We start from the raw sequence: 21,525 nt of genomic DNA on the forward strand, positions 1-21,525 counted from the left end.
CCAAATACGGAACTGGGTGAGGTTGAACCCAATGTTGCGATGATTTTGTCAATTTGTAATTTGAAATATCAAGGCCGTTGTTATTCGATATAGCTAGCAACAGCTTTGATACTATTCGTTGGCATAATAGTCGTTCACAAAAGCCTTGTGGAATATTGTATAAGGTAGCGTTGTTAATGCCAGGATTTCTTTGTCAATGTTCTTGACATTTTCGGCATCATTTGATTTCACCGTATTCTGTTTCAAGGCAAGTACTGCTGACACATTGAAATGAACTCCGGGTGCAGTCAAATGATTCGATCGTGATCCAATGTTTTCACAAGGCTAACTGGATTTTTTATGAGGTCTGAATCAGAGGACAACCACTCGACCAAATGGTTCCTCATATCGTGTCAAAGAAATCTGTTTGGAAGGAGTTAAGTGAGAAATTGTCACTGTCAGATCATGATTCCTTCCTGGCCTGTAACATCCAATGCTATCTCCCTTAATAAGCAGATGTGGATGCAAACAACCCATAATGCGATAAAATTTGTCAGTCTGTGAGAGGGAGGCGTTATCGCAGGTGAAAAAATCTCTCACTGCTGCGGTTTTATTTTATCGTAAGTCACAATGTTGATCGAGTTTCCCTCAAACTATTGATCTTGTAATCGTTCGCAAGCCTGTGGATACGAGTCTTTGCCATAAAAAGGGCTGGTCGCGGCACGCCCTAAAACTAGCGATGCATATAAAATTGAAATCAATATACAAATGTCTCTACCTGCTCGTTCGGTTATGATCGATGTTCATTATTGCAATTTATCAGAAATCGATCTCTCAACGATATCCAACGTTTACTTTTCAAAACTGTTTTTTTGTGGAAGTTGTGAAAAAATTGCCTTTTGAAAGAAAAACACAACAGATGTATTTTAAGATATACTATTGCTTTACCATAGGCTATACAGAATATCATAAAAAACATATCACGTATAATATTGGTATAACCAAAATAATCGAATTTGTGAGACGAAATGTCAATATTGAGTACTGTTTGGAGTGACTAATTCTTCGGCATTAACGGTTTCATGTGTTCCTTTTGAAACGTTTTTACTTGTAAATTCATCCACATTTAATGTTCTAAGCCTCTCTTCTTTCTCTCTCTCTCTGCAGGTGACCGTGAAAGTCCGCCTAGTATTCCTGAAAATTGGTGAAATCGATACCTTAAAAGAGAACTATGCAGCCGACATATTTGTTTACACAGTTTGGCGGGAACCTTCACTTGACGGTCGGTCCACAAAGGTAAACCATAAAATAGTCGGTCGTGTGAAGACTTCATCGTAATTCAAGGCAAGAGACCTAAGAAGTCATGTTACGAAGCTGCTTTAATCTAGGAGGTGCCAAAACCCATTACTCCAAAGTGGTTTTTGAAGAAGCGATTGCCCTTTACTCCCTGACATATACTCATTGTCAATGGGGATTCAGGCAGCTAAAGGCTGGCCATTATTCGCTCTTAGAAATAAAGGTTTTCGGCTTTCTGCTAACACAGATATGCACAGAAAACACCATGCATCTCATCTCTCCTTTCATTCAGGATGTCGAAAACTTGGACTTTTCAAAATACTGGAACCCGCGTCTTTTTGTGGATAATACGCTAGGAGACCCAAAGGAGGAGCTATGGCAGTCAGTACAATTTGACGACAGTGGTCAGGCCAGCATGATCGAGAAGAAACGCATCAAAGGCACTTTTCTTGAAAATTTAGAGTTGAAGCACTTTCCGTTTGATACGCAGGTAAGTTGAGGTAGACCAGAGATTTTCAATAAAGAGTCAGGCAACTAGGGAACGTAGGGCTACGGTTTCAACATCAAAGCAACCGTCCGTTTTGAAAGACCTGCATTGGGACATAGTCCGCCGAGGCGGACGAGGGACGGAGCTCTCTCGGGTCACGCGTTGACTCGTGCAAGGGTGATGTTCGAAGCGCACCATGACATTGTTACGCGGAACGATGCTTAAGCCTCTCTCCAGTTACTCTTTGATGAAATTCTCAATTTTACATTTCGTTTCAGGACCTTTCGATCACAATCACCACTGAACGCTCAGATACAGAGATGGAACTTCTTACAGATGATAAAAAGCTGAGTAGTATTAACGTGCAGTCCTTCATCGACGCCCAAGAGTGGGACCTTCACACTCACGTCGAGACCTCAAAGAAGGTGACGACAAAAGAGTACTCGGGCTCGCAGTTAAAGTGTCCAGCCTTGGTCTTCACTTGTCGAGCTGCCAGGAGGCCTGGGTTCTTCATTTATAACATTCTTTTAATCATGGTAGGTAAGATGATATGCTGAGTGGGGAGAGTGTGTCGAAAGGGATTTTCTCCGAATGGGATAGGCTTGAATATAACGAAGCTGACGACCCCGTCATTTTTTGCCATCATTTACGTCAACGAAAGCCATGATCTTGAAGAATGGAATTAATCCTTTGTCCGACATAAGAATGCGGAAAAGTATGCCATACTACTTTGAGGACTTATAATCAGAATCTGAACCATCTCTCATTCTTTTGCCGAGTTTACAAACTGACAAATCCAAGTTCATCTACATCAAAACAAAAAAACCCAGACAATTATCGAGGGTTGTTTTGTCTAAATATCGCCAGGTAACCCGACCTGAGGTTTGAACAGTTCTGTTGTTTAAGCAAGGCTTTATTGTCCCCAATGACATTCAAATTCAATATGTCATTGGCGTAAAGAAAACTTGAGTGTGCACTGAAATATTTGATAATAGTTTATTTCGAGTCTTTTCATTACCAGAAGCAACAAGTGAAAGAGATTAACCAGGCATCAGTATACAGCTTTTGTTCGATTAGGTTAAACTGGATGAAGAGTATACTACTCAATAGGCGGCTAACAAGATACTACGCATTTACTGTTGTTGCCGACGTATGTGCACACTGAACTTGGGATGTGCGTCGGCCACATGTTGAAATGCCGTCCAGTGCCAGTTGGTGCGTTTTTCGCTGATTTGTGCAAATTCGACATATCTCAAAAGTTCAATGGTTAACCCTCGATTTTTTTCGGATTTTTGTGTAGCGTAAGCAACTGTCTTTCATGGGGGAATGGTCACTGTAAGAACTTTTCAGGAAGAAATTTATAATATTTGGGGTTTTTCGTGATTGTCCGGCCCAATTGGCAATATTGCCATTTGGGATGGTGAACAGATCTAGGAGCAAATGCGACGCTTATGATTTATTTAAAGAAATAAAATGCCCGATTTAACATCCTGCAGAATCAGGGGAATCGGGCGTTTCCAGTGACATACGACACAAATGGGTTGTCCTCATGCAAGTAGGCGAGTAGGCCCCATATACCGATTTGGCTTTATTTGAGATGGGGCATAACAAGAAGTTCAATTATAAAAGTATATTTTTCTTCCATTTCAGTTCTTTATCTGTACGTTAGCATTTGTCACTTACTCCGTCGAGAAGAAACTTACACAAAACCGTCTACAATTGTCGTTTACATTGGTGCTCACAGGGGTCGCTTTTAAATTCGTTGTCAATCAAAGTCTGCCAAAGATTTCATACTTAACGTACTTGGTAAGTTGTTGTTCCCTTATTATATGGTTATTCCGAGAGAGAGGCAAACGTCTCAGCGACAATTTCACAGCCTTCATACTTTTCTCACCTGAAGGAACTCAGCTTGATCGCCGTCACGAGATACTATAGGGAGTTTTCGCAAAGCTCCCGAACGTCCCCGTGCCGCTGGATGCCTATCCCATTCTTCGACTTCATTATCAGGAGGTCGAACAATGAGATAGGCGTTCATGTTGGTGTTTCAGGGGCTTTACGAAAACTGACAACTTTAATTTAGCCTCTATGTTGAAGTCGGAGTCATCGTAATTCGTCAACGATGCGGACGTTCACTAAATCCACACTACGGATGTGACCCCTCACTGCTTACTTTTAATTTCATTCAAATCTGGCCCTTTTTATTTCAGGACAAATACATTCTCGTGTCAATGTTTATCCTGTGCCTGGTGTGCTTCTGGCACGCCATAGTAAGCGTGCTGCTTAAGACCTTAGGCGATACCGAGACAGTAGACAAGGCGGATATATTTGCTCTTGTCGTCATTGGTTTATTGTACATATTCTTCCACATCGTTTTCTTTGCCCATATATACTTAGACGTAAGTATCAGCAAGAATTCATAAAGACTAGTCTTTGTTAAATCTTGGTATCAAAGAGGTGTCAATCCTGGCATAACCAGTGGTTTTCAATATACTCCGCCTCTCGATATTTTTGTATATGACGAAGGAGTAAAATAGCCTGATATCAGGATGAGAGGTGTCCAGAATTATTAAAAAATGATAGGTCTGTATACCAATGTTTTGTATATCACTTTGGACTAAACAGTACAAACTGAAAAAAACATCAACAAAAGTTTAAGACCGGACGCAGCAAAGTTGAAGATGAAGTTCCACCCATGTCCGTATTGAACTTCCAGCGGCAGTGCCTCCATAGTCTCTGGAAGCTGACCAATGTCAATACATTGAGGGTCAAGATGCCCATGTCAAGACCTCGCTCAATCTCTCTCTGGCCAACGCTTTAAAAGATATATTTAGTTACAAAATAGGGAGTGGTGATGGCACAGTGGACGAGCGTACCTTGTGATCGCAAGGTCGTGGGTTCGAGACACGGCCAGTGCAACTCGATACTTTCAGCTGGCCTAAATGACCAAGAGTAGCGCAGAATGTCCGCCCTTGCTTGCAAAAGATTGTAAAGCGTTCTGAGTATACATGTAGTTCAGTATGTTGTAAAGTATGAAAGCGCTTGTAGAACTTACATTTAATTTTTCATTTCATAACATTGACCTATGTAAAAAGGCCGATATGATGAGAATGAATAAGTGAATGTAATACTATATTTTCAGGCCGGGAAGCGGCGGAGACTGATGTACAGAAAGGACCAAGAATACAAGGTAACACGTTCTCTTAAGAACTTGGAGCCGGGATGAAGTTGGCCACGTATTCCCAGTTTAGTTCCTCATTCCAATAATTAAAATACTGATTTTTTAACTCCCCACCCTTTGCCCTGAGTCCAAGACACATCTTAACCCTTGCAAGTCCAAACGCCATTACCTTTCATAAGACTTCTAGGAAATCACGTTATATCTCAGAGTCTCGTGCCTAGATGTTGGTTACATGGTTCTAATGGTTCGTAACCCGTTCAATCAGCCTGAATTTGGATTAAGTAGCCAACTTCTCATTCTAGCCGTAGATTTGATCAGGTAAACATCTTTCTGAGCCAGTTCAGATAATCAACAGAACCTGATGACCATGAGAAATTTTCTGGCATCTTATACAGTGCTTTACTTGTACACAATCCTTTAATCGCTCAAAAGGAGTATAAAGTTAAAGTGAGGACAATTTTGATAGTATATATATAGTAGTATCTGATAGAAGTGTTTTTTTACTATGGTTTAGCTTGCTTGTCACTTGTTGAAAGATTCTGAGCTGTTCTATGCTTAAAATCGAGAGACGCCGTCCTGTACATTGCTTGTCAACTTTCGGTTTTACTGTCCCATTGATTGCCATCTATTACTACATTTAAATGTTCGGACTCGTCTAAATCGTCTAAGCCACTATCCGAATTGATTAAACGAGTAGGTGGTCAAGGCCTCCATTCGTCGCTTTCCTCATTCGTGGCAGGAATTTAGACTTGCGATCAGGTTTCGCCAATCAGAAGATACCTTTCATGTTCAATAGGAAGCACAATACACGATCGTACAGTGCTTCTGATTGGTCAATATCTTCGTTCATTCAGACAAATTGTACTGATCAGCCAAAAAATTGCTTTCATTGTGTTCTACATTTTACCATCAGCGCAAGTTAAAGGCTTTGCAGAAAGTGCTTCAAGCTGCAAGCATTGTGTGACTGTCGCTCCGATGATCTGTGAATTGTATGGTACCGTAATGCATTTTTCAAAGTTTAAATGTACGTGAAATGTACGTAAACTCGTAAATCATATACTGCACATACGTGTTGTACTTAATCATTGGGAAGTTATCCTGCCAAGTTATCAGCCATTCAGAAATGCCATTCGTAAGATACAGTTAACCGTTCTTTAATAGAAATCAAGTCGTGATATGCTGTACACTCACTTCCTCCTGATGCAGAGACTCTTAAAAATTACATAGACAAAGAGCTACATGGCTTTCAAATGTTGTTCGGCTCCGTGGAGTACTGTTATTGTATCAAGGCATGCTCAATAAGCGTCCAATGGTCGAGGCTTCACAAGTCCTTTCCTGCAGTTATTGATGGTTAGCATGATATTGCATGGTTATTTCGCGGCATGCGACCAACTTCGTTGAATAGCATCGCAGAGCAAAATGTTTTGTTGGTTCGGTTTGGATGCGGTGACACCCTGACGCGTGCATGCGCGCTCACGCAATCGCACTCGGTGGAAACCTACCCCTGCTTGAATCGCAGCGCGGCCGATTCCGGACTCCTGGCATGGCATGTATACTGAGAATCTTTTTCACTTTCGCCTATTTGGAGGAACGCCACACAGCGGTAACGCATTTTTGATACTGTATAGACTTGATAGATTAACCAGTCAGAATGCGATTTGGAATGCTTGATCCGATTGTCGTTGGCCGCGGTCAATGTTCGACAAAATAAGCGTGACAGTCGTGTCTACTGCATGCACGTGCATCATTTTTAGTCGTGGGCGGAGTCACGATGCGATTTTCATTTGAAGACCACTAGCTGGGAATCTGTGGTCGCCGCACAACGAAAACCCGGAGCGTATGCGAATCAAATGCACAATACAGTTACGTAATAGTGGCTTTCAAACTTATATGCGCTGCTTGTCACGGCACTTTTATTTGCACTCGATGCTTTCTTTGCATGCTTGCATGCTTGCATGTTGTTGACAGACACTAGCTTTGTTATCAGAGCGTATGCAGTAAAATCTCTCGTCTCAGCGACATGCAACCTAAATTTTGCATGCTTAGGTTTTGTGTTGCAGCTCGCAACACCAGGAAACGCGTTAGCGATTTTTGAGGCTGTTCCTAATTGCAACAGAAATCGCTTTCATGCTCAGTGTTATTCCAGTTAGCCCTTCCTTTCCCTTTTTAGTTACGTAGAATTACACAATCTCGAGGTGGCATAAATAACCATGATAACTGCCTGTTCCTCGAGTCAGTATAGATATGAGAAAATAGACATACGAAAAGCAGAATGTGCGGGCTTTATGAATAATTTTGTGTTCATCAGAGCTGTATAGTTTAAAAACTTCTTTAGTTAGCGAACCTCAGCCTGTAAAAGTGAAATTCATATCTCAGGTTGAGATCTTTCTTTCCCAGGGCAATACATGTACTTCAATTGCATCAGCATTGGATTCGTATCAGAGATTAGAGATTAGATATCATTAGCATAGTCAGCCTGAAAAAAAACGTGTTCAAGAAGGGAGGTTTCTAAAGCCTGTGAAAATCTCGTTTCACTTCTATCATGTTAGCAACAAATGCTCATTATAATTTCGTGCCCCGAATATTGTATTTATTGATAAATTGTGATAGGGGTATACATTGCAGCCTCTTAGCTTTATAACAAATAACTGAACCACGGTGATTATCAGGGACATAATTTCCGCGGTACAGTGCAGTGCATACCAAGAATAGAGGGCTGACCTTGACATGAAAATAGAGTTTTCTGATTTTGTTCTCTTGCAAGTTGATAAGTTCCTATAGCGCCGATGTTTTCATCCATCGCATGATTCTTTTGCAGGAGAGGAAGCTTGTATTCGAGGCGAGTCATCGGAATCGAATGATGCAGGGCCGTTCGACGGTCATCACGCCTCCCACTTCCCACGAGAACCACACCTTCAAGAGCGACTATCGTTCGTGATCGTTTTGTACATACTTCATCACAGGAACAACAATCTCCAAGCCACGATATTGTTAACCGTCGCTAGATTTGCTAAGTCTAAAATTGAGCCAAGGTCGAATGCAGCAGCGAGTGCCTATCGCAAACTGTGCAGCGCGCTGCACTGCACTGCAACGAATCAGGGAATCAGTCTTGCGAATCAACGAATCAGTCTTGCGCACCATAAAATCTAATCTACACTTTGATGATAAACATCTAAACTCTAGTGTGTACATGTATACATTTTGTGTATTTCTGTATCAAGTCAAAGGGTAAGCCTAAACTGGCACTCTGCCTTCGGAAACAACGTCTAATATGTGGAAAGACATGGAAAATAATGCATTATGTTAAACGAGTTTTATTTCATTGATGTCAAGTAGCGTGGCATCTGGACCGCCAAGGTTTTTAATATCTCGTCAAGTAAGGATTACTTGATCTCATCTATTCAGAATGACCAAACACATTTTTGTAAAAGCCTTGATGTTCAAGATGGATTTATTTCTACTGTTGTAGATGTGATCGTTTCTGCACATCGAAAACACGTTTTATATCATATTTTTGTATATCGCCGTCTTCAAATCGACCGACATAATTATGGGCGGAAACTATCATGTACATGTATATGTCCACGTCTGTAAGTTCGCATCAAGCGTTTTCTGGCTGGTAAGAAATCAAGGTTTTGTTGGCCGAGACAAAAGTAGATACGCAGCAAAAAAGTATATTATACGTGTAAGTGTATTATACGTGTAAGTGTGTGGTATATGTATGCTGGTACTCTGTCTGCCAACTTAGGGAAAGGATCATTTCCACCATGCTCACAGCATAACCATTTGTATCAAACGAATTTGTTCTGTCATATGTGGAAGACAATAACGCGCTTAACACATTTAATGTCTTAAATATTTACTTTATCTATTATAGTATTTATCATTACGAGGCAATATCAATTGTATAGGTATAAGAATCCCACACAACGAAATAGGCCATTGCCCGCCATACGCACATTTTAGTAATACATGTACATCGATGCACTATGTTACGCTATAATTTACCAAATGTAATGAGATCAGTTGAAATCGAACCATATCTAAGCTTCTTTCGTCAGTGACGTGGTTGGGTTCGCAATATTCTAATGTTTGTGTTTTTCCAGTTATTACTTGAAAAATTCAATGGGTTCCATTTGGCCAAGAGTAGGCCTCTAATCTAGTTAAAAATGATTGCATTTGTCATCGATGGCCTGTTTTTTCGTGTTTTAGAGGAAATATTGCACAATAAATATTTGTATAATAAGTATGTACATGTATACAGAAGATGTTCTTCCTTATGATCAAGCCCTCTTTGATTTTGTTAGTACAACATGTAGTTAGGTTTTGTTGTTCACACACACATGTCAATAAAAATATGATACACAATCGGTCGTTTATGTTATTGTCATGTTTCACATTTACAAAATTGATCACTTCGGAAGAATGGTGACCCTGCATCCCTCTCCCTTACTCAATGGAACGTCTTAGGGCCAAGGTCGCCGTCCTCTTTGAGACCACTTCTATAGGTCCAGCTATGACACAGAGACGAATAATCGTACCGAGTTGCTGTGTGAACGTGCAAAGACGCTGGCTGGACATGCCATTAGTCACCGAATTCACGTGGTACGAGTATATCAAGGTGTCCATGCCTGCTGCGTCCAGGCCCAGTATAATATGCAGTTTTAGTGTTAACCTCGAAAAAAACCACTGCTATACGCGGTTTTCACTCGAAGCCAGGAGGTGGCTTTATAGTATAAAGTCTTAAAAACCTTCACTTATATCATTCAGTATGTGGCGAAGTCGGATTTCTATTAAAAGCGACCTCCTCTCAGTAGTAAACTGTTTTTCAATCTTCTTTCAGGTTGAAGTCAAGAAGCTGACAAATGCTCGTGCAAACCTCAAGAATAGACCCTCTTTCAGCCAAAAAAAGAAAGGCATGCGGAATAGAGGCTTTCAGAATGCTACCGTGGTCTAGTACTGCACGCCGACCTGTGCAGTCGCAAATATGAGAGATGTCGCAAACCGCGATCGTATCGTTTCGAGCGAGGTGTCGGTCACTCTTCTGAATTGAAACTTAGTTTCATAAAAACATCAGGGGACATCCGCTCGCCTGAAAGGGACAGCGCAGTACGTGGGCTCCTTGGTTTGTCCAGCAAGGTTTCGGGGTTAGCCTTCTTTGAGGCAGTGTTAAGGGTTGAACCCTAGGCACCGCCATTATGGCTACAACTTGAAATCCTGAAGCAATTAGAATTTAGTGATTTGGTATTCGCGGAGTGGAATACTTTTTTTCACCGTTGAATAATTTTACTATTCCATTATTTGTACAGGACTGAACGGTTTTCAGAAGGAGATAACATTCAGTTGATCTAACAGCGCTGGCGTGTATCTCTGTAAACGCCGTTTCAAGTTACCAGCGTAACTCATGTGGACAACGTAAACGAGCGAATCACACCTTAATAAAGGATAAGCAAATAATAATCAACCAGCGAAGAGTTGTTGAAATATCTTCAATCTTCTGTATTTATGTGATCATGAGTGACTTTTGGCAACTTCTCTGGTTTAAGGTGGTTATAATTATCAGTACCATATCAGTAGTTCCCACAACAGCTAGAAAATTGAATGCGCATCTGTGTTTTTAAGAGTGGGCTTCTAATAAAAAATATTATGCAATCGATTTGTTTCTATAAGGGCATGTCGTGTATGTTGGTTCCTCTTCAAAGATTAGTTCTTTTTCGAAGTTGTCGGCAAATGACACTGTTTTTTTCTGAAAGAAAGCAAACAAAAGCATATATGAAAATGGTCCGATACGAGACTTAAGATGTGTTCCAATGAATATAATAAACCCAGCGCCATACAAATAGATGTCTCGATGTTACACATCAGAGTAGAGTGGTGTGTACATTTTGTTTTGTACCTCAAGGTACAGTGTATGAGAGTAAGTTTAAGAGCTCTAACCCCAAAGGAGAATAGAGAGGAATATGAACGAATGTATGCATTACTGTATAAAGGCACTATAGTAAAAGTTAAATGTCATCAGGTGTTTACAGTTGGAAAGGTTCTTTCAAAATAAATGAGCATTTCAAAAACTCTTTTCCCGGAACCATCCCTAAATTGTATTGAGTAATTTTTGTGTCTTTATACCACAGGGTGACTTTTTCAGAGCAATAGAACATCAGCTATGATAAAAGCACTAGTTTGCAACTAATTTCGTGGCACCGACTTCGAATACGACACTTAAGAACTTCGGTCCCGGATATGACGTGGTACCCACAGTTTGCGCATAACTGTCCAATCCAATCAGTTAACATAGCCAGCAAATGACGTTGCGCACTTGATTGCGCACTTGATTACGACTTTTGCTAGCTCTAGCTGATTGGTCAGTTCTGCGCAAACCGTACCATCGACCGAAGTACTTTTAAAGTGTCGTATTGAGACAGCCTTGTCCCAAGTCAGTTGACCGGAGCGATCGACCAACGAATGATCATGAGGGAGGCGTGTGGTTTTACCAGGCTGACATTGAGAGGCTATATAAACAATGATCATTAATTTGATAATGCTTACTCGTGAAATAATGGAGGCCCTTCTTCTTCTTCGAAGATATCTGGTTCGGCTTGCATTTATAGTGCTTTAGGTAGCACCGCGATCTTCGTTTGACGTACAAGACAGACTTGCAGCTATCTCGTTGCCAACACTTGGCCAAGCACCGCCTAGTTGATTTCACATCTCCAAAGTTAATGATGTCGCGTCCGTAGCAATCTCCGTATGTGTGACTAAAGCACTTGGCGATTTTCTTATGCATACGCTTTGTGTCTGTAAATGCATAGACAAGTTATACGCGCGTGATTGCTACTGTGGTTAGTAGTGATGCCGGCCGTTACAAAAACTGTATTTATTCTGGACCTTTAAGATATAGCCTAATCATAAAATATCTTCAATTACGTATTACACATTGAATATTACATTCAATAGTACATTCAACATGTTTGCAGTGCATATACAGTATACACCCCGATACTTTGAAAGAACAACTTTCAACATGCTGACCCGTCTGGCTATATATACATGTACTGTAGAGCAGCAACTTTTATTTACCTGTACATGTACCACAAGTATATACAAAGTACACGAACGGCGTAGGCCAGATAGTGCTTTGGAGGTGGTAGAAGACGGATGTTTAAATTTTATGACGTGCCTCGGTCTTGCATTGCGTCACGACGCATCCTGACGTAATCAGTGGTCTTAAATATACTCCGCCTCTCGATATTTTGTATACGAGGTAGGAGTATAGCAAAAACCTGATCTCAGGGTGGTCACGACGATGAGTTATATTAGAGATTGTACAGAGGTGCATTACCAGCTATTGCGGGCCTAGCACGCTCTGTTTTGAATAGAGGGAGACTCCATCATTCCTATTGTTTGAGATTGGAAAGGTGTGAATTAATCTGGCAATTAGCCTCCTGTGCATTGGTGCATACAAACACTAAAATGTTTGGTTTTTGCTGATTTAGGGTCAAATAAATCAGCCAAAAGTTTTGAAAGCTTCACAAATGATTGTTGCAAGGAAGTACTTTATGATAGTTTGCGAAACTTTGATTAATTCTAGGTGAAAAGTAATATTTTTCGCATATTTGTTGGGAAAAAAATTGAAAATCCTCCAATTTTCAACCCCCCTATGGACACTATGAATTTTTCTCCAATAAAGCTGAAATCTTGGGAATATAATCCTAAGAGTTATATCAACCACGTCTGAAGTCGGGAGTTTGTATCAAATGTATAGTTTCGGAGCTAGCGCAGCTAGAAAAGCCCCCAAAACCCACTTTCTCAGGAATTTACACTACGGGCTACGAGTGAAGCATTACAGATTTACCAAAATTTTCAACCTATAGATGGACACATCGAATTTCCATCCAAATCACTCCAAATTTTGCCAGTAAATACCTAGACATATATAGAATTGTGTCAGAAGTCGGGAGTTGGGATTATTTTAACACCCCGCCCAAAAAGCCAACTTTATTGATATTTCCTATGCATTTTCCATTAGGCTTGCCAGGACCAATTAAGCAGGTGCACTAATTGGCTTAATTGGCTAGGCCCGCAATAGCTGGTAATGGCTGCAAACGGCGGTGATTGGTGGCAGCGAGCTGTGGTTAGATTGGACACCCTTCCGACTTCTTCTCCGAGGCTGAACAGTAGTAAAATAGTAACTAGTAAAATATTCGATTTGATTTAATTGACAAGCGTTATAATTTGATACTCCACCCGCACATGATAGTCCACATTCCAAATTGGACGAAAGCCCAGAGGGTTCATTTCGAGATTCAAAATAGGCTAGCCTACGAAATTCAAAACTCGACTTCGAGATTCAAAACACGACTTCGAGATTCAAAACTTCACTTCGAAATTCAAAACCCGACTTCGTCGAAATTCAAAACTCGAAATCGACCAAGCTTTCTGGGCTTTCGCATTATCCCACATTTCCTCCAATTTCCTCCGTTTATTCTATATATTCATGTACTTACATTCCTCTTCGTGAATAACCTTTCGGTAAAGATTGAAATCGGGATGGCCATGGCACTTGACCTTCTTATCCGGACATTCAACATATTTGAGATAGCATCGCTTGCGACCGCTCTTGGAGAGGTACAGGAATGTTTGACATTTTGGCAGTTGTGCGCACTTTTTGAGGCATTCTTCAACTCCTTGCTTCGCGCTTAGATGAAGGACTGGGTGGATGTCATGTCCAAAACAGTTCCCGAGCGTGAAGTTGTACTCTGAAATAAGTCGACACAGAAAAGCACATCTGAAATACTGCGTGACACAAAAATGATTCATTCTTTTGCTATTGAAACCAAAAGTATTAATGTGAACTACATGTACATGTATATACATATATGTGGCAGAGAGTTTATTAAAATTGAGTTTATATTTTGGTAGTTATTCAAGATCACTGGGAAAAGTTTTTTTGTGTTGCCTAAGTACCAAGCGAATTTCTTTATTTCTCACGGCTGTTACGACAGAGAAAAAAATGTGTGTGTTTCATTACATTTACATATATATGTTTACACTGACGGAGTGCACCGATTTTGATATTTTCAGTTCTGTATCGCGCTACCTACTGCCGTGAGAATATTAATGAAATCTTCAGGTTCTAATTTGTTATGTATTTCTGCAAAGTTTCGTTAAACAGCATTCGCGCTTTAATTTCAGAGCTATTGACGGTCGGCCTCTATCTAGAACCCCATAATAATCAGTCGGAATACAACTGGGCCGGACACATTTTCCAGGCGACATTTTCAACTTCTACACACCGAATTTTGTTCGCCAATGGTCTTTTAGGTGAATCACTTATATACGCGTACCTACCAACGCATTTAATATTTGGTTTTGACCATTTCCTGTTCTTGAGGCAGGTAACGGAGCTGTGATTTGAACCGAGTGGGTACGCCAAAGGTGGTTTACAGAAATAAGTGACGGTGGAACCTATGTGGTAGTTCAATTTGCCCATCAAGGTCGTGCCTGGTAGTTTTGCCGGAGATTCACAATTACCTGCAGAAGAAATGATATTGTTTATTGTTCCTGTTCCTCATTGTGATGAAATTTTCAACGTGGCGGCCATATTTTGCCGAAAAGAACCTCGACCGACAAAAATCACTTTTCAATTCATCACAGATTTATATGAATGAAGAATATCGGCAAATTAGTGATTAACTTTGCGGTAAGTTTGACTAGACGTTATCTGCTTCATTGAAGTCAAAAACTCATTACTTGAAAGTAATGAAGTCCATAGAACATACGGATAGTAGCGAAAATATGTTTTACTCTTAGCTACAGTTACTAATAGCAAGACTTGGAGATTGATCTATCACAGGAAATACGATTTTAAAGGGACAATATAGGCAGCGGCCGGGCAGGCAAGATAAAGTTAGACGAAGTCGCCAATAGGGATCTCTCACATCTCACAGTACGTCGAAATGATTCATTCTTGTACAAGGAATATATTTAGTGCTGAGTATGACATGACCCAAGGCCCTTACTGTGTATATTAGTCACCTGAAGATGGCCAAATTAGCCCCTCTGTTCCTGCCTATAGTCCCCCTTTAAGAGATGGCCCGTAACCATTTTGCGTAAAAATTTGACCAATTACCGTCGCAGGTTAAAGTGGCGATCGTCCATGTTCCATTATTTTGGCACGTGATCCGGCCTGACCCCTTCGGAATGTATCCTTTTTTACAAGAGTACGTCACAACGCCACCAACCTTTTTGACTTTTTGACTTAGTCTACCCGTTGGTGTCCTGATCGCATTCAGTATTGCTGGTGGTTCGGGACACTCGATTTCTAAAAAATAAGGTATACTTATGCATGATTATATAAAAATAGAAAGTTAACAAAGCCTCGGGAAATGGTATTTTCACCTGACAAATAATTTCCAATATTTTATACCTGGACCGACATACGTGTTAAAATTTGTGATATTGGAGTTAGAGACAATTAAAATATCAAATTACATGTAAATACACGTATGCTAACTTCTTACATGCACTTACCGTTACATCTGAAGTTTAATTTGGACCATTCACCACTTTTCAGACACTCCCGGGTTTTATTTCCCGAAGGTAAATAATACTTGGAGCATTTGTAAGTGACGGTTGTGCCGAGGACTGGAGTTCCACTGCTTGAAGCTTTGGTGACGACTTTGGTTGAATTCGAAACGGATGGTGCCGACGGGCATGTTATAACTGAAATGATATTGGTAAGGAAACAACTGTGACCGCATCCTCGAATACCAGAGTCAGTCGTTTGCTCCCATCGCCACAAGATACATAAGCTCGGTTATTGTGTCGAGTGTTGCACTGAAGTTCAGGATGCTGTCAACGGTAAAAGCCTTTCGGCGGACTTTGTTTATTTCACTGACATTGCAAGCTATTACAGGAGCCAAAAACAGCTAAATCAGGAGCCAAAAACATTTTCTCGTTGCGTTCCTGTCGGAGTGACCAGTTTGGAACCTGCCGCGGTACTTTTCGGCCCCGAGCCAGTCCAACGCAGTCTTCCCATGGACGAGCATGATCCAGGACGAACAAGGTCATAATGTTTAAAGGGAGGCGATGTATATGCGGTCCTGTAGATTTTTAGTAACATTGAAGGCCTTATAGTATACTATTCATGTACACGTGCATCTACAATTTCTAAACGTCCTTTCAGTGCTTATTGAAAAAAGACCGGGGAACTTACTTTTGCAGACGATGTCCTTTCCAGCCCATTTTCCGTCAGATTTGCATTCTCTCATGTCACTTCCTCCTGATTTCTTGTAACCATGGATACAAGTAAACAACATGAATGATCCCACGTTCCTATCGGTCGTTGCGAGAACCGCGTTCGTTATGTTGAGTAATGGACAATTCTTTGTAGATGAACCCCCTGTGGAGGCCCCTCCATCGAGTCCAGCCCCATCACCCAGAGAGTCATCAAGGTCATCAAAGTCTCCCATGTCCGCCAGGACTTGCTGGTCACACTGAGAAAGAAACCAGAAGATTGTCCATCATGCATTACATTGGGAAAACTTTAAGACTAATGTCACTTGAACCAATCTCCCTATGTGAGGACTTGCTACGATTGCCTCATAAACCGGAAGAGACCAAGCCGCGGAAGAGGCCAAATGAACGATAGTGCACAGGCTGGAGATTGCACCTAATCGTTCCACGTGCCACGTGCGTTATCAGGTTCTTATGAAATTCAGCAAGCCTCACATTAAACATCCTGAGATACAGGTTTTTGATACTCTCCTACCTCGTAGTTTGAAATATCGAGAGGCGGAGTATATTGAAAATCCCTGGTTATGTCAGGATGCCCATTAAAAGGGACTTGAGAATGGGATGAGTTGGTTTTTCCTCACAGTACAAAAGGTGCTTCCAGAAGGACCGCGACTTCTCCGAAGTGGATAACAGAAGAGAATCATTGAATTGCAATAGACAGTATACTTGAACGGAATGACTGAAATTCGCAAGCCACCTGCCCAAAACCGCCTCCCAACATTTATAGTTGAATTAATTCTACATTTGGTTGAATTGCATTAACAACGTGACAGCAGCGCATGGTGGCAACATCTGGCCACATAAATCCCACACCCAAGTTGTCCCTTTAACGTCATCCTGCAGTCCTACAAAGAGACTCTGATCCGTGATAAGAGTTTTTCCAATCTCCACCTCGTTGAATTGGGCGTCCACATTAAAAAGAACTTGCCTGTAAAATCGCCAGCCAAATCGCCAGCCATATCTTACTTGACATCATGGCCATTAGATGAAAAGTGAGACCGGTTCCTCGGCCTACAGACAGTCAGTGACGTTACAATTGGTGTTCTAAGTGATAACTTGAGACACCATTTTATTATGGTAAACAAACTCATGGCAATTTAAGTAAAGGAGTGGACCAGCAATATGAGAACCGGGGATGAGACAGGCCTGGGCATAAAAGTAATTAAGATTGACCTAAGGCATTATACCATGATATTCTACCCTAGGCTGATTAAAATGCCTATATTTAGTTATTTTCATATGATTTTCACAGAAGGGAGTGAAGAATGTTTTTGGTGAAGCCATTCAGGCCGAATTTAAGCCCAGCGAATAGCAGAAGCGGGACCAGAAGTGTGTTACCATGTAGAACACTACACAGGTCAGCCAGGCTTCTCCTTGGGTCACCGTCCATCTCTCCAGCATTGGCATTGGGTACTCTTGGCCACTTTGGGCTGTCAATACCGAGTACAAGCTTCTTTACATCAACGACATAATTTCATATTCGATCACGTCACCAGTGTCTTCTTGACAGAACTAACATCAACAACATCCCGGGGCTTGGACATTGTGACGTAGTTTATTTTCATCTCGGCAGGCTGCCCCTATTAACTGGACATCTCAGGAAGGACATCAGAAAGAACATCTCTGACCCCAAGGACCCGAGCAGGTCGGAAGTACAGAACTTTAGATATGAACAAATGGCTGCATTATTTATTGTTGTCTGTGTATAAATCAAGGCAAATGGGACTAGAATATGTAGCAATGTCAATGGTTGGGTGAAATCTGATAAGGAATTTTAATGGAAGCGCATTGAATCTTTTTACCTCATTTAATGAACAATTTGGCAAGATTGCAGCAAACAGCTTCAATTCTAGCCTTTGGAAGCAGAAGAATTCACAGTAAACCGTTGGGATTTGTTTTCTGTTCATGAGTCTTTTCCCTAATCACCATTCTGCAACAGAAAAGAACAATATTCTACACAGAACCATCAAGACTCCAGAATGTATACAGAATGCAAAACTTTTTATTCCATCACAATTTGTGTCGCTCCAAATCAATCTATAAAGTCGAACATCCAAAGTTCCTCAGTGACTTATCACCAGCACCAAGACTAATAATTCACATAACTTATAAGGGACAGCTGTCAAATCTCTGCAAGGCCTGTATTATATATCGAGAGTGCCAGAGTTCCACTGTAGAAGGTGCAATATATATCAATACACTAAAAAAGTACAATTTGTACAAATAAAGAATGTTTTGTACGTTTTTTGATTTGATTTTTCCCAGGACTGGTCTCTGTACAGCTGTGTATCCATACATAATGTATGTAGTGCAAACCACAAAGTTACCTCTCAATAAACGGAGGATCATGAGAAGTATCTCAATTTAAAACAAAACAACCACTGCATTGTGGGACGTTCACAGACACATTAACCGAAAAGTGTGCACCGACAGTTCAAAGGACATTTGTAAACATTTCCTGATGGATCAAAAACCGTCCTACAGAGACTGTCAACTTCCTCAGTGCCAGCCTGGCATTATCTTGAGCTACTCTTCCTTTAAGTAGATCAATTCTCAGCAGTCCTAGAACAATGTCACTCTTTTCAACTCTGATCATCCTGTTTCACAGTCCAGCGCCACCAGGCAACTTTCATCCGATCCCAAACGTTCTCAAACGAGTCCATGGCAGGTCGTACGTCGAGGATTGCAAAACGACTCGTCTCTTCATCCACTACGCCACCGTCGTAATAATCAATGATGTACCGCACTTCTTTTCCACAACGGTCCACGATCCAGTCATGCCGATCGAATGGCAACTCGTATCTGAAGAAAGGAAGACCAGGATTACATGCCTTGTGAATGACGCTGCCAAACATCTTGTAGTGGAGTGGTTAAACAGAAAACTGCAGCCGTACTTTCCAGAGTTTATACAGTAGTACCCGCAACAGAGTGTATGCTTGAATATCTTCAAACGTCAAAATAATTTCTGGTGACCAACACTGCTCTGAGAAAGGTACCTTATGAAGAACTGAAATATTTAAACCTACCCCATCCAAGACCGCATCCTCGCCCTTGGTGAAAAATCTTTTGCCCGTCCGCCAAACCGAACTAGCTGCGGATGTCCACATTCCCTGGAAAATATGACAAAAGGTTTGCGTACTGCTACATCAGGCTGTCGGAAAAAAAATTCGAAGAGAGAGAGAAGGTCCTCGGCAAAAAAAGAGTTATGTAAATCTGATATTAGTAATGAAATGAGCAGGTGCCCCTGTGCTTCAGTGCCAGATATCACCTGACCAAGGGGAATTGAAAGATTTTAATAAGAACAATTATCTACTTACTTTGCATGTAGGGCCTCCCACATGAGAACCTCTTGCCAAGCCTGCTCATTGTTTGCATTATGGATCCTGATAATGTGTGACATGTCATTCGGCGAAACATCATCATCCTTCCACCGCCAGCCTGAAACAAAAGCAAGTCGGCATTTTAAGAAGACTCCAAGCCTCCCTAAAAATTCTGATTCAGAATGCCTCATAGAGCCCCAATACTTTACTACCACTACTCTGAATACCATGTGTTTGCTTCTAATCATCAAGCCCGCTTTGAAAGAGCACAAAAATACTCTATTTTTGAGACTAGAGTATCACTTGCCTTTCCCATTAGCCCTCATTGGACAGGGGCCAGCAGCTTGAGAAAAGTTACAAAATACCCCAAATCTAAATACATCCTTGTTCAAAAGTATCCTTAGAAGTAAGGCAAGAGGTACAATTGTAGCCCAATGATAGCCCTTTTAAGTGTCGAAAACTGCTGGCAGTACACACTAATGTATTCAGGGGCTACCACTCTACCAGTACTATAACTGTACCACCTTACATTACTCATTGAAGGCTCAACGACAATGGTCATGTCTATACCTGGTTTAGACAATTTCTGACAACTTGCAAAAATCCTTGTGTTCTTCACGTTGATACATTAGAGTCGGGTCGAACTTACCTTTTCGAATCATAGCATTCCAGAACATCTGCTGGGAGGGATATTCCCAGTTACCACCTGTCCCAGCCCTCGGAATGGTTGACGTTTCCCTGTTGACTGGCAAGGAGAATGGCTGTCCAGGAGAGGGCTGCTGGTTTGGGGGTGGCATCTGAAATAATCACAATGTAGAACATCAGTGAAGAGGAATTGCTAACTGGTTATTTACAATACTGCACCATATACCACCCCTTTTTGAACGTCTCCTCCGCTCTTGAATAATGTTGATTTTGAAATGTTAAGAACACTCTTAAATTTCTCTGCCATCCATCTTAAACTTCAAACCCAAAGTTTTCAATTACAAAAACCAGCCTTTTCCACCCTCTTACAGACAACTGGGAAAACTGCTTACCAAATTGGCTGGATCAATATCATTAGTGTTGACATCTGTAACTAGCTTAGGACTTCCTTCCTGATGCATCGGACATTCTGAAGGATATGCTGGTTTCTGGTAGTTCTCACTCATTGGACACTCGCTAGGAGGCGATGCAGTCTTTTGATGCATAGGGCATTCTGCTGGAACGTTTTGTATTGTGCTTCTGTCTCCACGAGACCTAGGCGTCTGAGTTGCAGCAACAGCTGGTTGTGGTACAGTAAGACTTGCCGCAGCATCAGTTGATGCAGAAGCACCCATTTTTTAGCACTGCAAAGACAAAGATTTAATTCATGGTGATCGAATTACAAAAGCAAGAAATGTGAAAAGAATGATGGGGCATCTGGACCAGGCTCGATTATGATGTCACGCCTTCCAAGATAAGATGATGTCTATTTCAGGAGCCCAATTCGTCGCCCTTAACATTGTAGTCCACAGAAGTGATAAGCATGTCTTACTGCCCAGCCCAGCCTCGGACTTGGCAGTGGGACAACAACACGGTTAGTCATGTTTAGTATAAGTAGACCTCACAAATAACAACATCAGTCACTGTGTCTGACAGCTGGATATACTCACACTATAAACTATGAAAAGTCCACAAAACGTTTAAGTATGGTTAGCGTGTAGCGCATGATAAGAACTAGAAGTGATTACATAAATGTGTTATGTATAGAGTATTGTGTACAAAATGTACATGGAGAATAGGGTCTACTTAAAAACGTCCTTTTTCCTAAGAACTGTCAACAACCATACTTATTTCTCGACATCATTTGGATTGCTATATACTAAGAACGACGATACTGTGATTACGTACCAAATCTGATCAAAGAGAGAAATGAAATCCGACAATTTAGTAAAGAAAATTCTGGCAAATCCTCCACGGCTTAAAACGGAAGTTCACTATTGCGCTTCCGC

General features: G+C 41.1%; 3 protein-coding genes across 10 annotated transcripts in view; 1 reads left to right on the forward strand and 2 right to left on the reverse strand.

The window, feature by feature from the left end:
* Positions 1–10,461, forward strand: part of LOC135486699 (cys-loop ligand-gated ion channel-like) — a 23,142-nt gene extending 12,681 nt beyond the window's left edge. For 3 of the 8 annotated variants that reach the window (XM_064769747.1, XM_064769742.1, XM_064769748.1), the window contains exons 2-8: positions 1,147–1,275; positions 1,568–1,765; positions 2,041–2,298; positions 3,413–3,568; positions 3,970–4,158; positions 4,902–4,949; positions 7,759–9,430. In XM_064769747.1, coding sequence (XP_064625817.1) covers positions 1,147–1,275; positions 1,568–1,765; positions 2,041–2,298; positions 3,413–3,568; positions 3,970–4,158; positions 4,902–4,949; positions 7,759–7,878 — 1,098 coding nt within the window. In that variant the 3' untranslated portion in view covers positions 7,879–9,430. Of the gene's footprint in view, positions 1–1,146; positions 1,276–1,567; positions 1,766–2,040; positions 2,299–3,412; positions 3,569–3,969; positions 4,159–4,901; positions 4,950–5,853; positions 9,436–9,783 lie in introns of those variants that run through there. The other 5 variants (XR_010446740.1, XM_064769746.1, XM_064769743.1 and 2 more) reach the window with 5 other exon arrangements.
* On the reverse strand, positions 10,416–17,243 carry LOC135486698 (sushi, von Willebrand factor type A, EGF and pentraxin domain-containing protein 1-like). The gene is made up of 8 exons (XM_064769741.1): positions 17,161–17,243; positions 16,153–16,432; positions 15,468–15,659; positions 15,067–15,258; positions 14,286–14,468; positions 13,442–13,693; positions 11,484–11,732; positions 10,416–10,686 (listed from the first exon to the last, which is right to left on the reverse strand). Exons 1-8 carry the CDS (start codon positions 17,212–17,214, stop codon positions 10,637–10,639), a joined length of 1,452 nt encoding a protein of 483 aa, XP_064625811.1. The 5' UTR covers positions 17,215–17,243; the 3' UTR covers positions 10,416–10,636.
* A 971-nt stretch (positions 17,244–18,214) lies between these two features.
* On the reverse strand, positions 18,215–21,519 carry LOC135486884 (holocytochrome c-type synthase-like). Its single transcript, XM_064770016.1, has 6 exons — positions 21,425–21,519; positions 20,590–20,880; positions 20,202–20,349; positions 19,550–19,670; positions 19,259–19,342; positions 18,215–19,034 (listed from the first exon to the last, which is right to left on the reverse strand). The coding sequence occupies exons 2-6, from the start codon at positions 20,869–20,871 to the stop codon at positions 18,815–18,817; spliced, it is 855 nt and encodes a 284-aa protein (XP_064626086.1). The 5' UTR covers positions 20,872–20,880; positions 21,425–21,519; the 3' UTR covers positions 18,215–18,814.
* Between the last annotated feature and the right edge of the window lie 6 nt (positions 21,520–21,525).

The sequence above is a fragment of the Lineus longissimus genome, chromosome 4 (assembly GCF_910592395.1).
Source record: "Lineus longissimus chromosome 4, tnLinLong1.2, whole genome shotgun sequence".
NCBI classification, from domain to species: domain Eukaryota; kingdom Metazoa; phylum Nemertea; class Pilidiophora; order Heteronemertea; family Lineidae; genus Lineus; species Lineus longissimus.

Coding starts and splice junctions, on each gene's coding strand:
- LOC135486884 (XM_064770016.1), bottom strand. CDS start 20,871: ATGGGTGCTTCTGCATCAACTGATGCTGCGGCAAGTCTTACTGTACCA. Junction 19,671..20,201: donor GAATGCTATGATTCGAAAAG/GTAAGTTCGACC, acceptor CTTTTGTTTCAG/GCTGGCGGTGGAAGGATGAT. Junction 19,343..19,549: donor TGGGAGGCCCTACATGCAAA/GTAAGTAGATAA, acceptor CATATTTTCCAG/GGAATGTGGACATCCGCAGC.
- LOC135486698 (XM_064769741.1), bottom strand. CDS start 17,214: ATGGCCATGATGTCAAGTAAGATATGGCTGGCGATTTGGCTGGCGATT. Junction 16,433..17,160: donor TTTGGCTGGCGATTTTACAG/GCAAGTTCTTTT, acceptor TTTCTTTCTCAG/TGTGACCAGCAAGTCCTGGC. Junction 11,733..13,441: donor GGTTATTCACGAAGAGGAAT/GTAAGTACATGA, acceptor ATGCATTTACAG/ACACAAAGCGTATGCATAAG.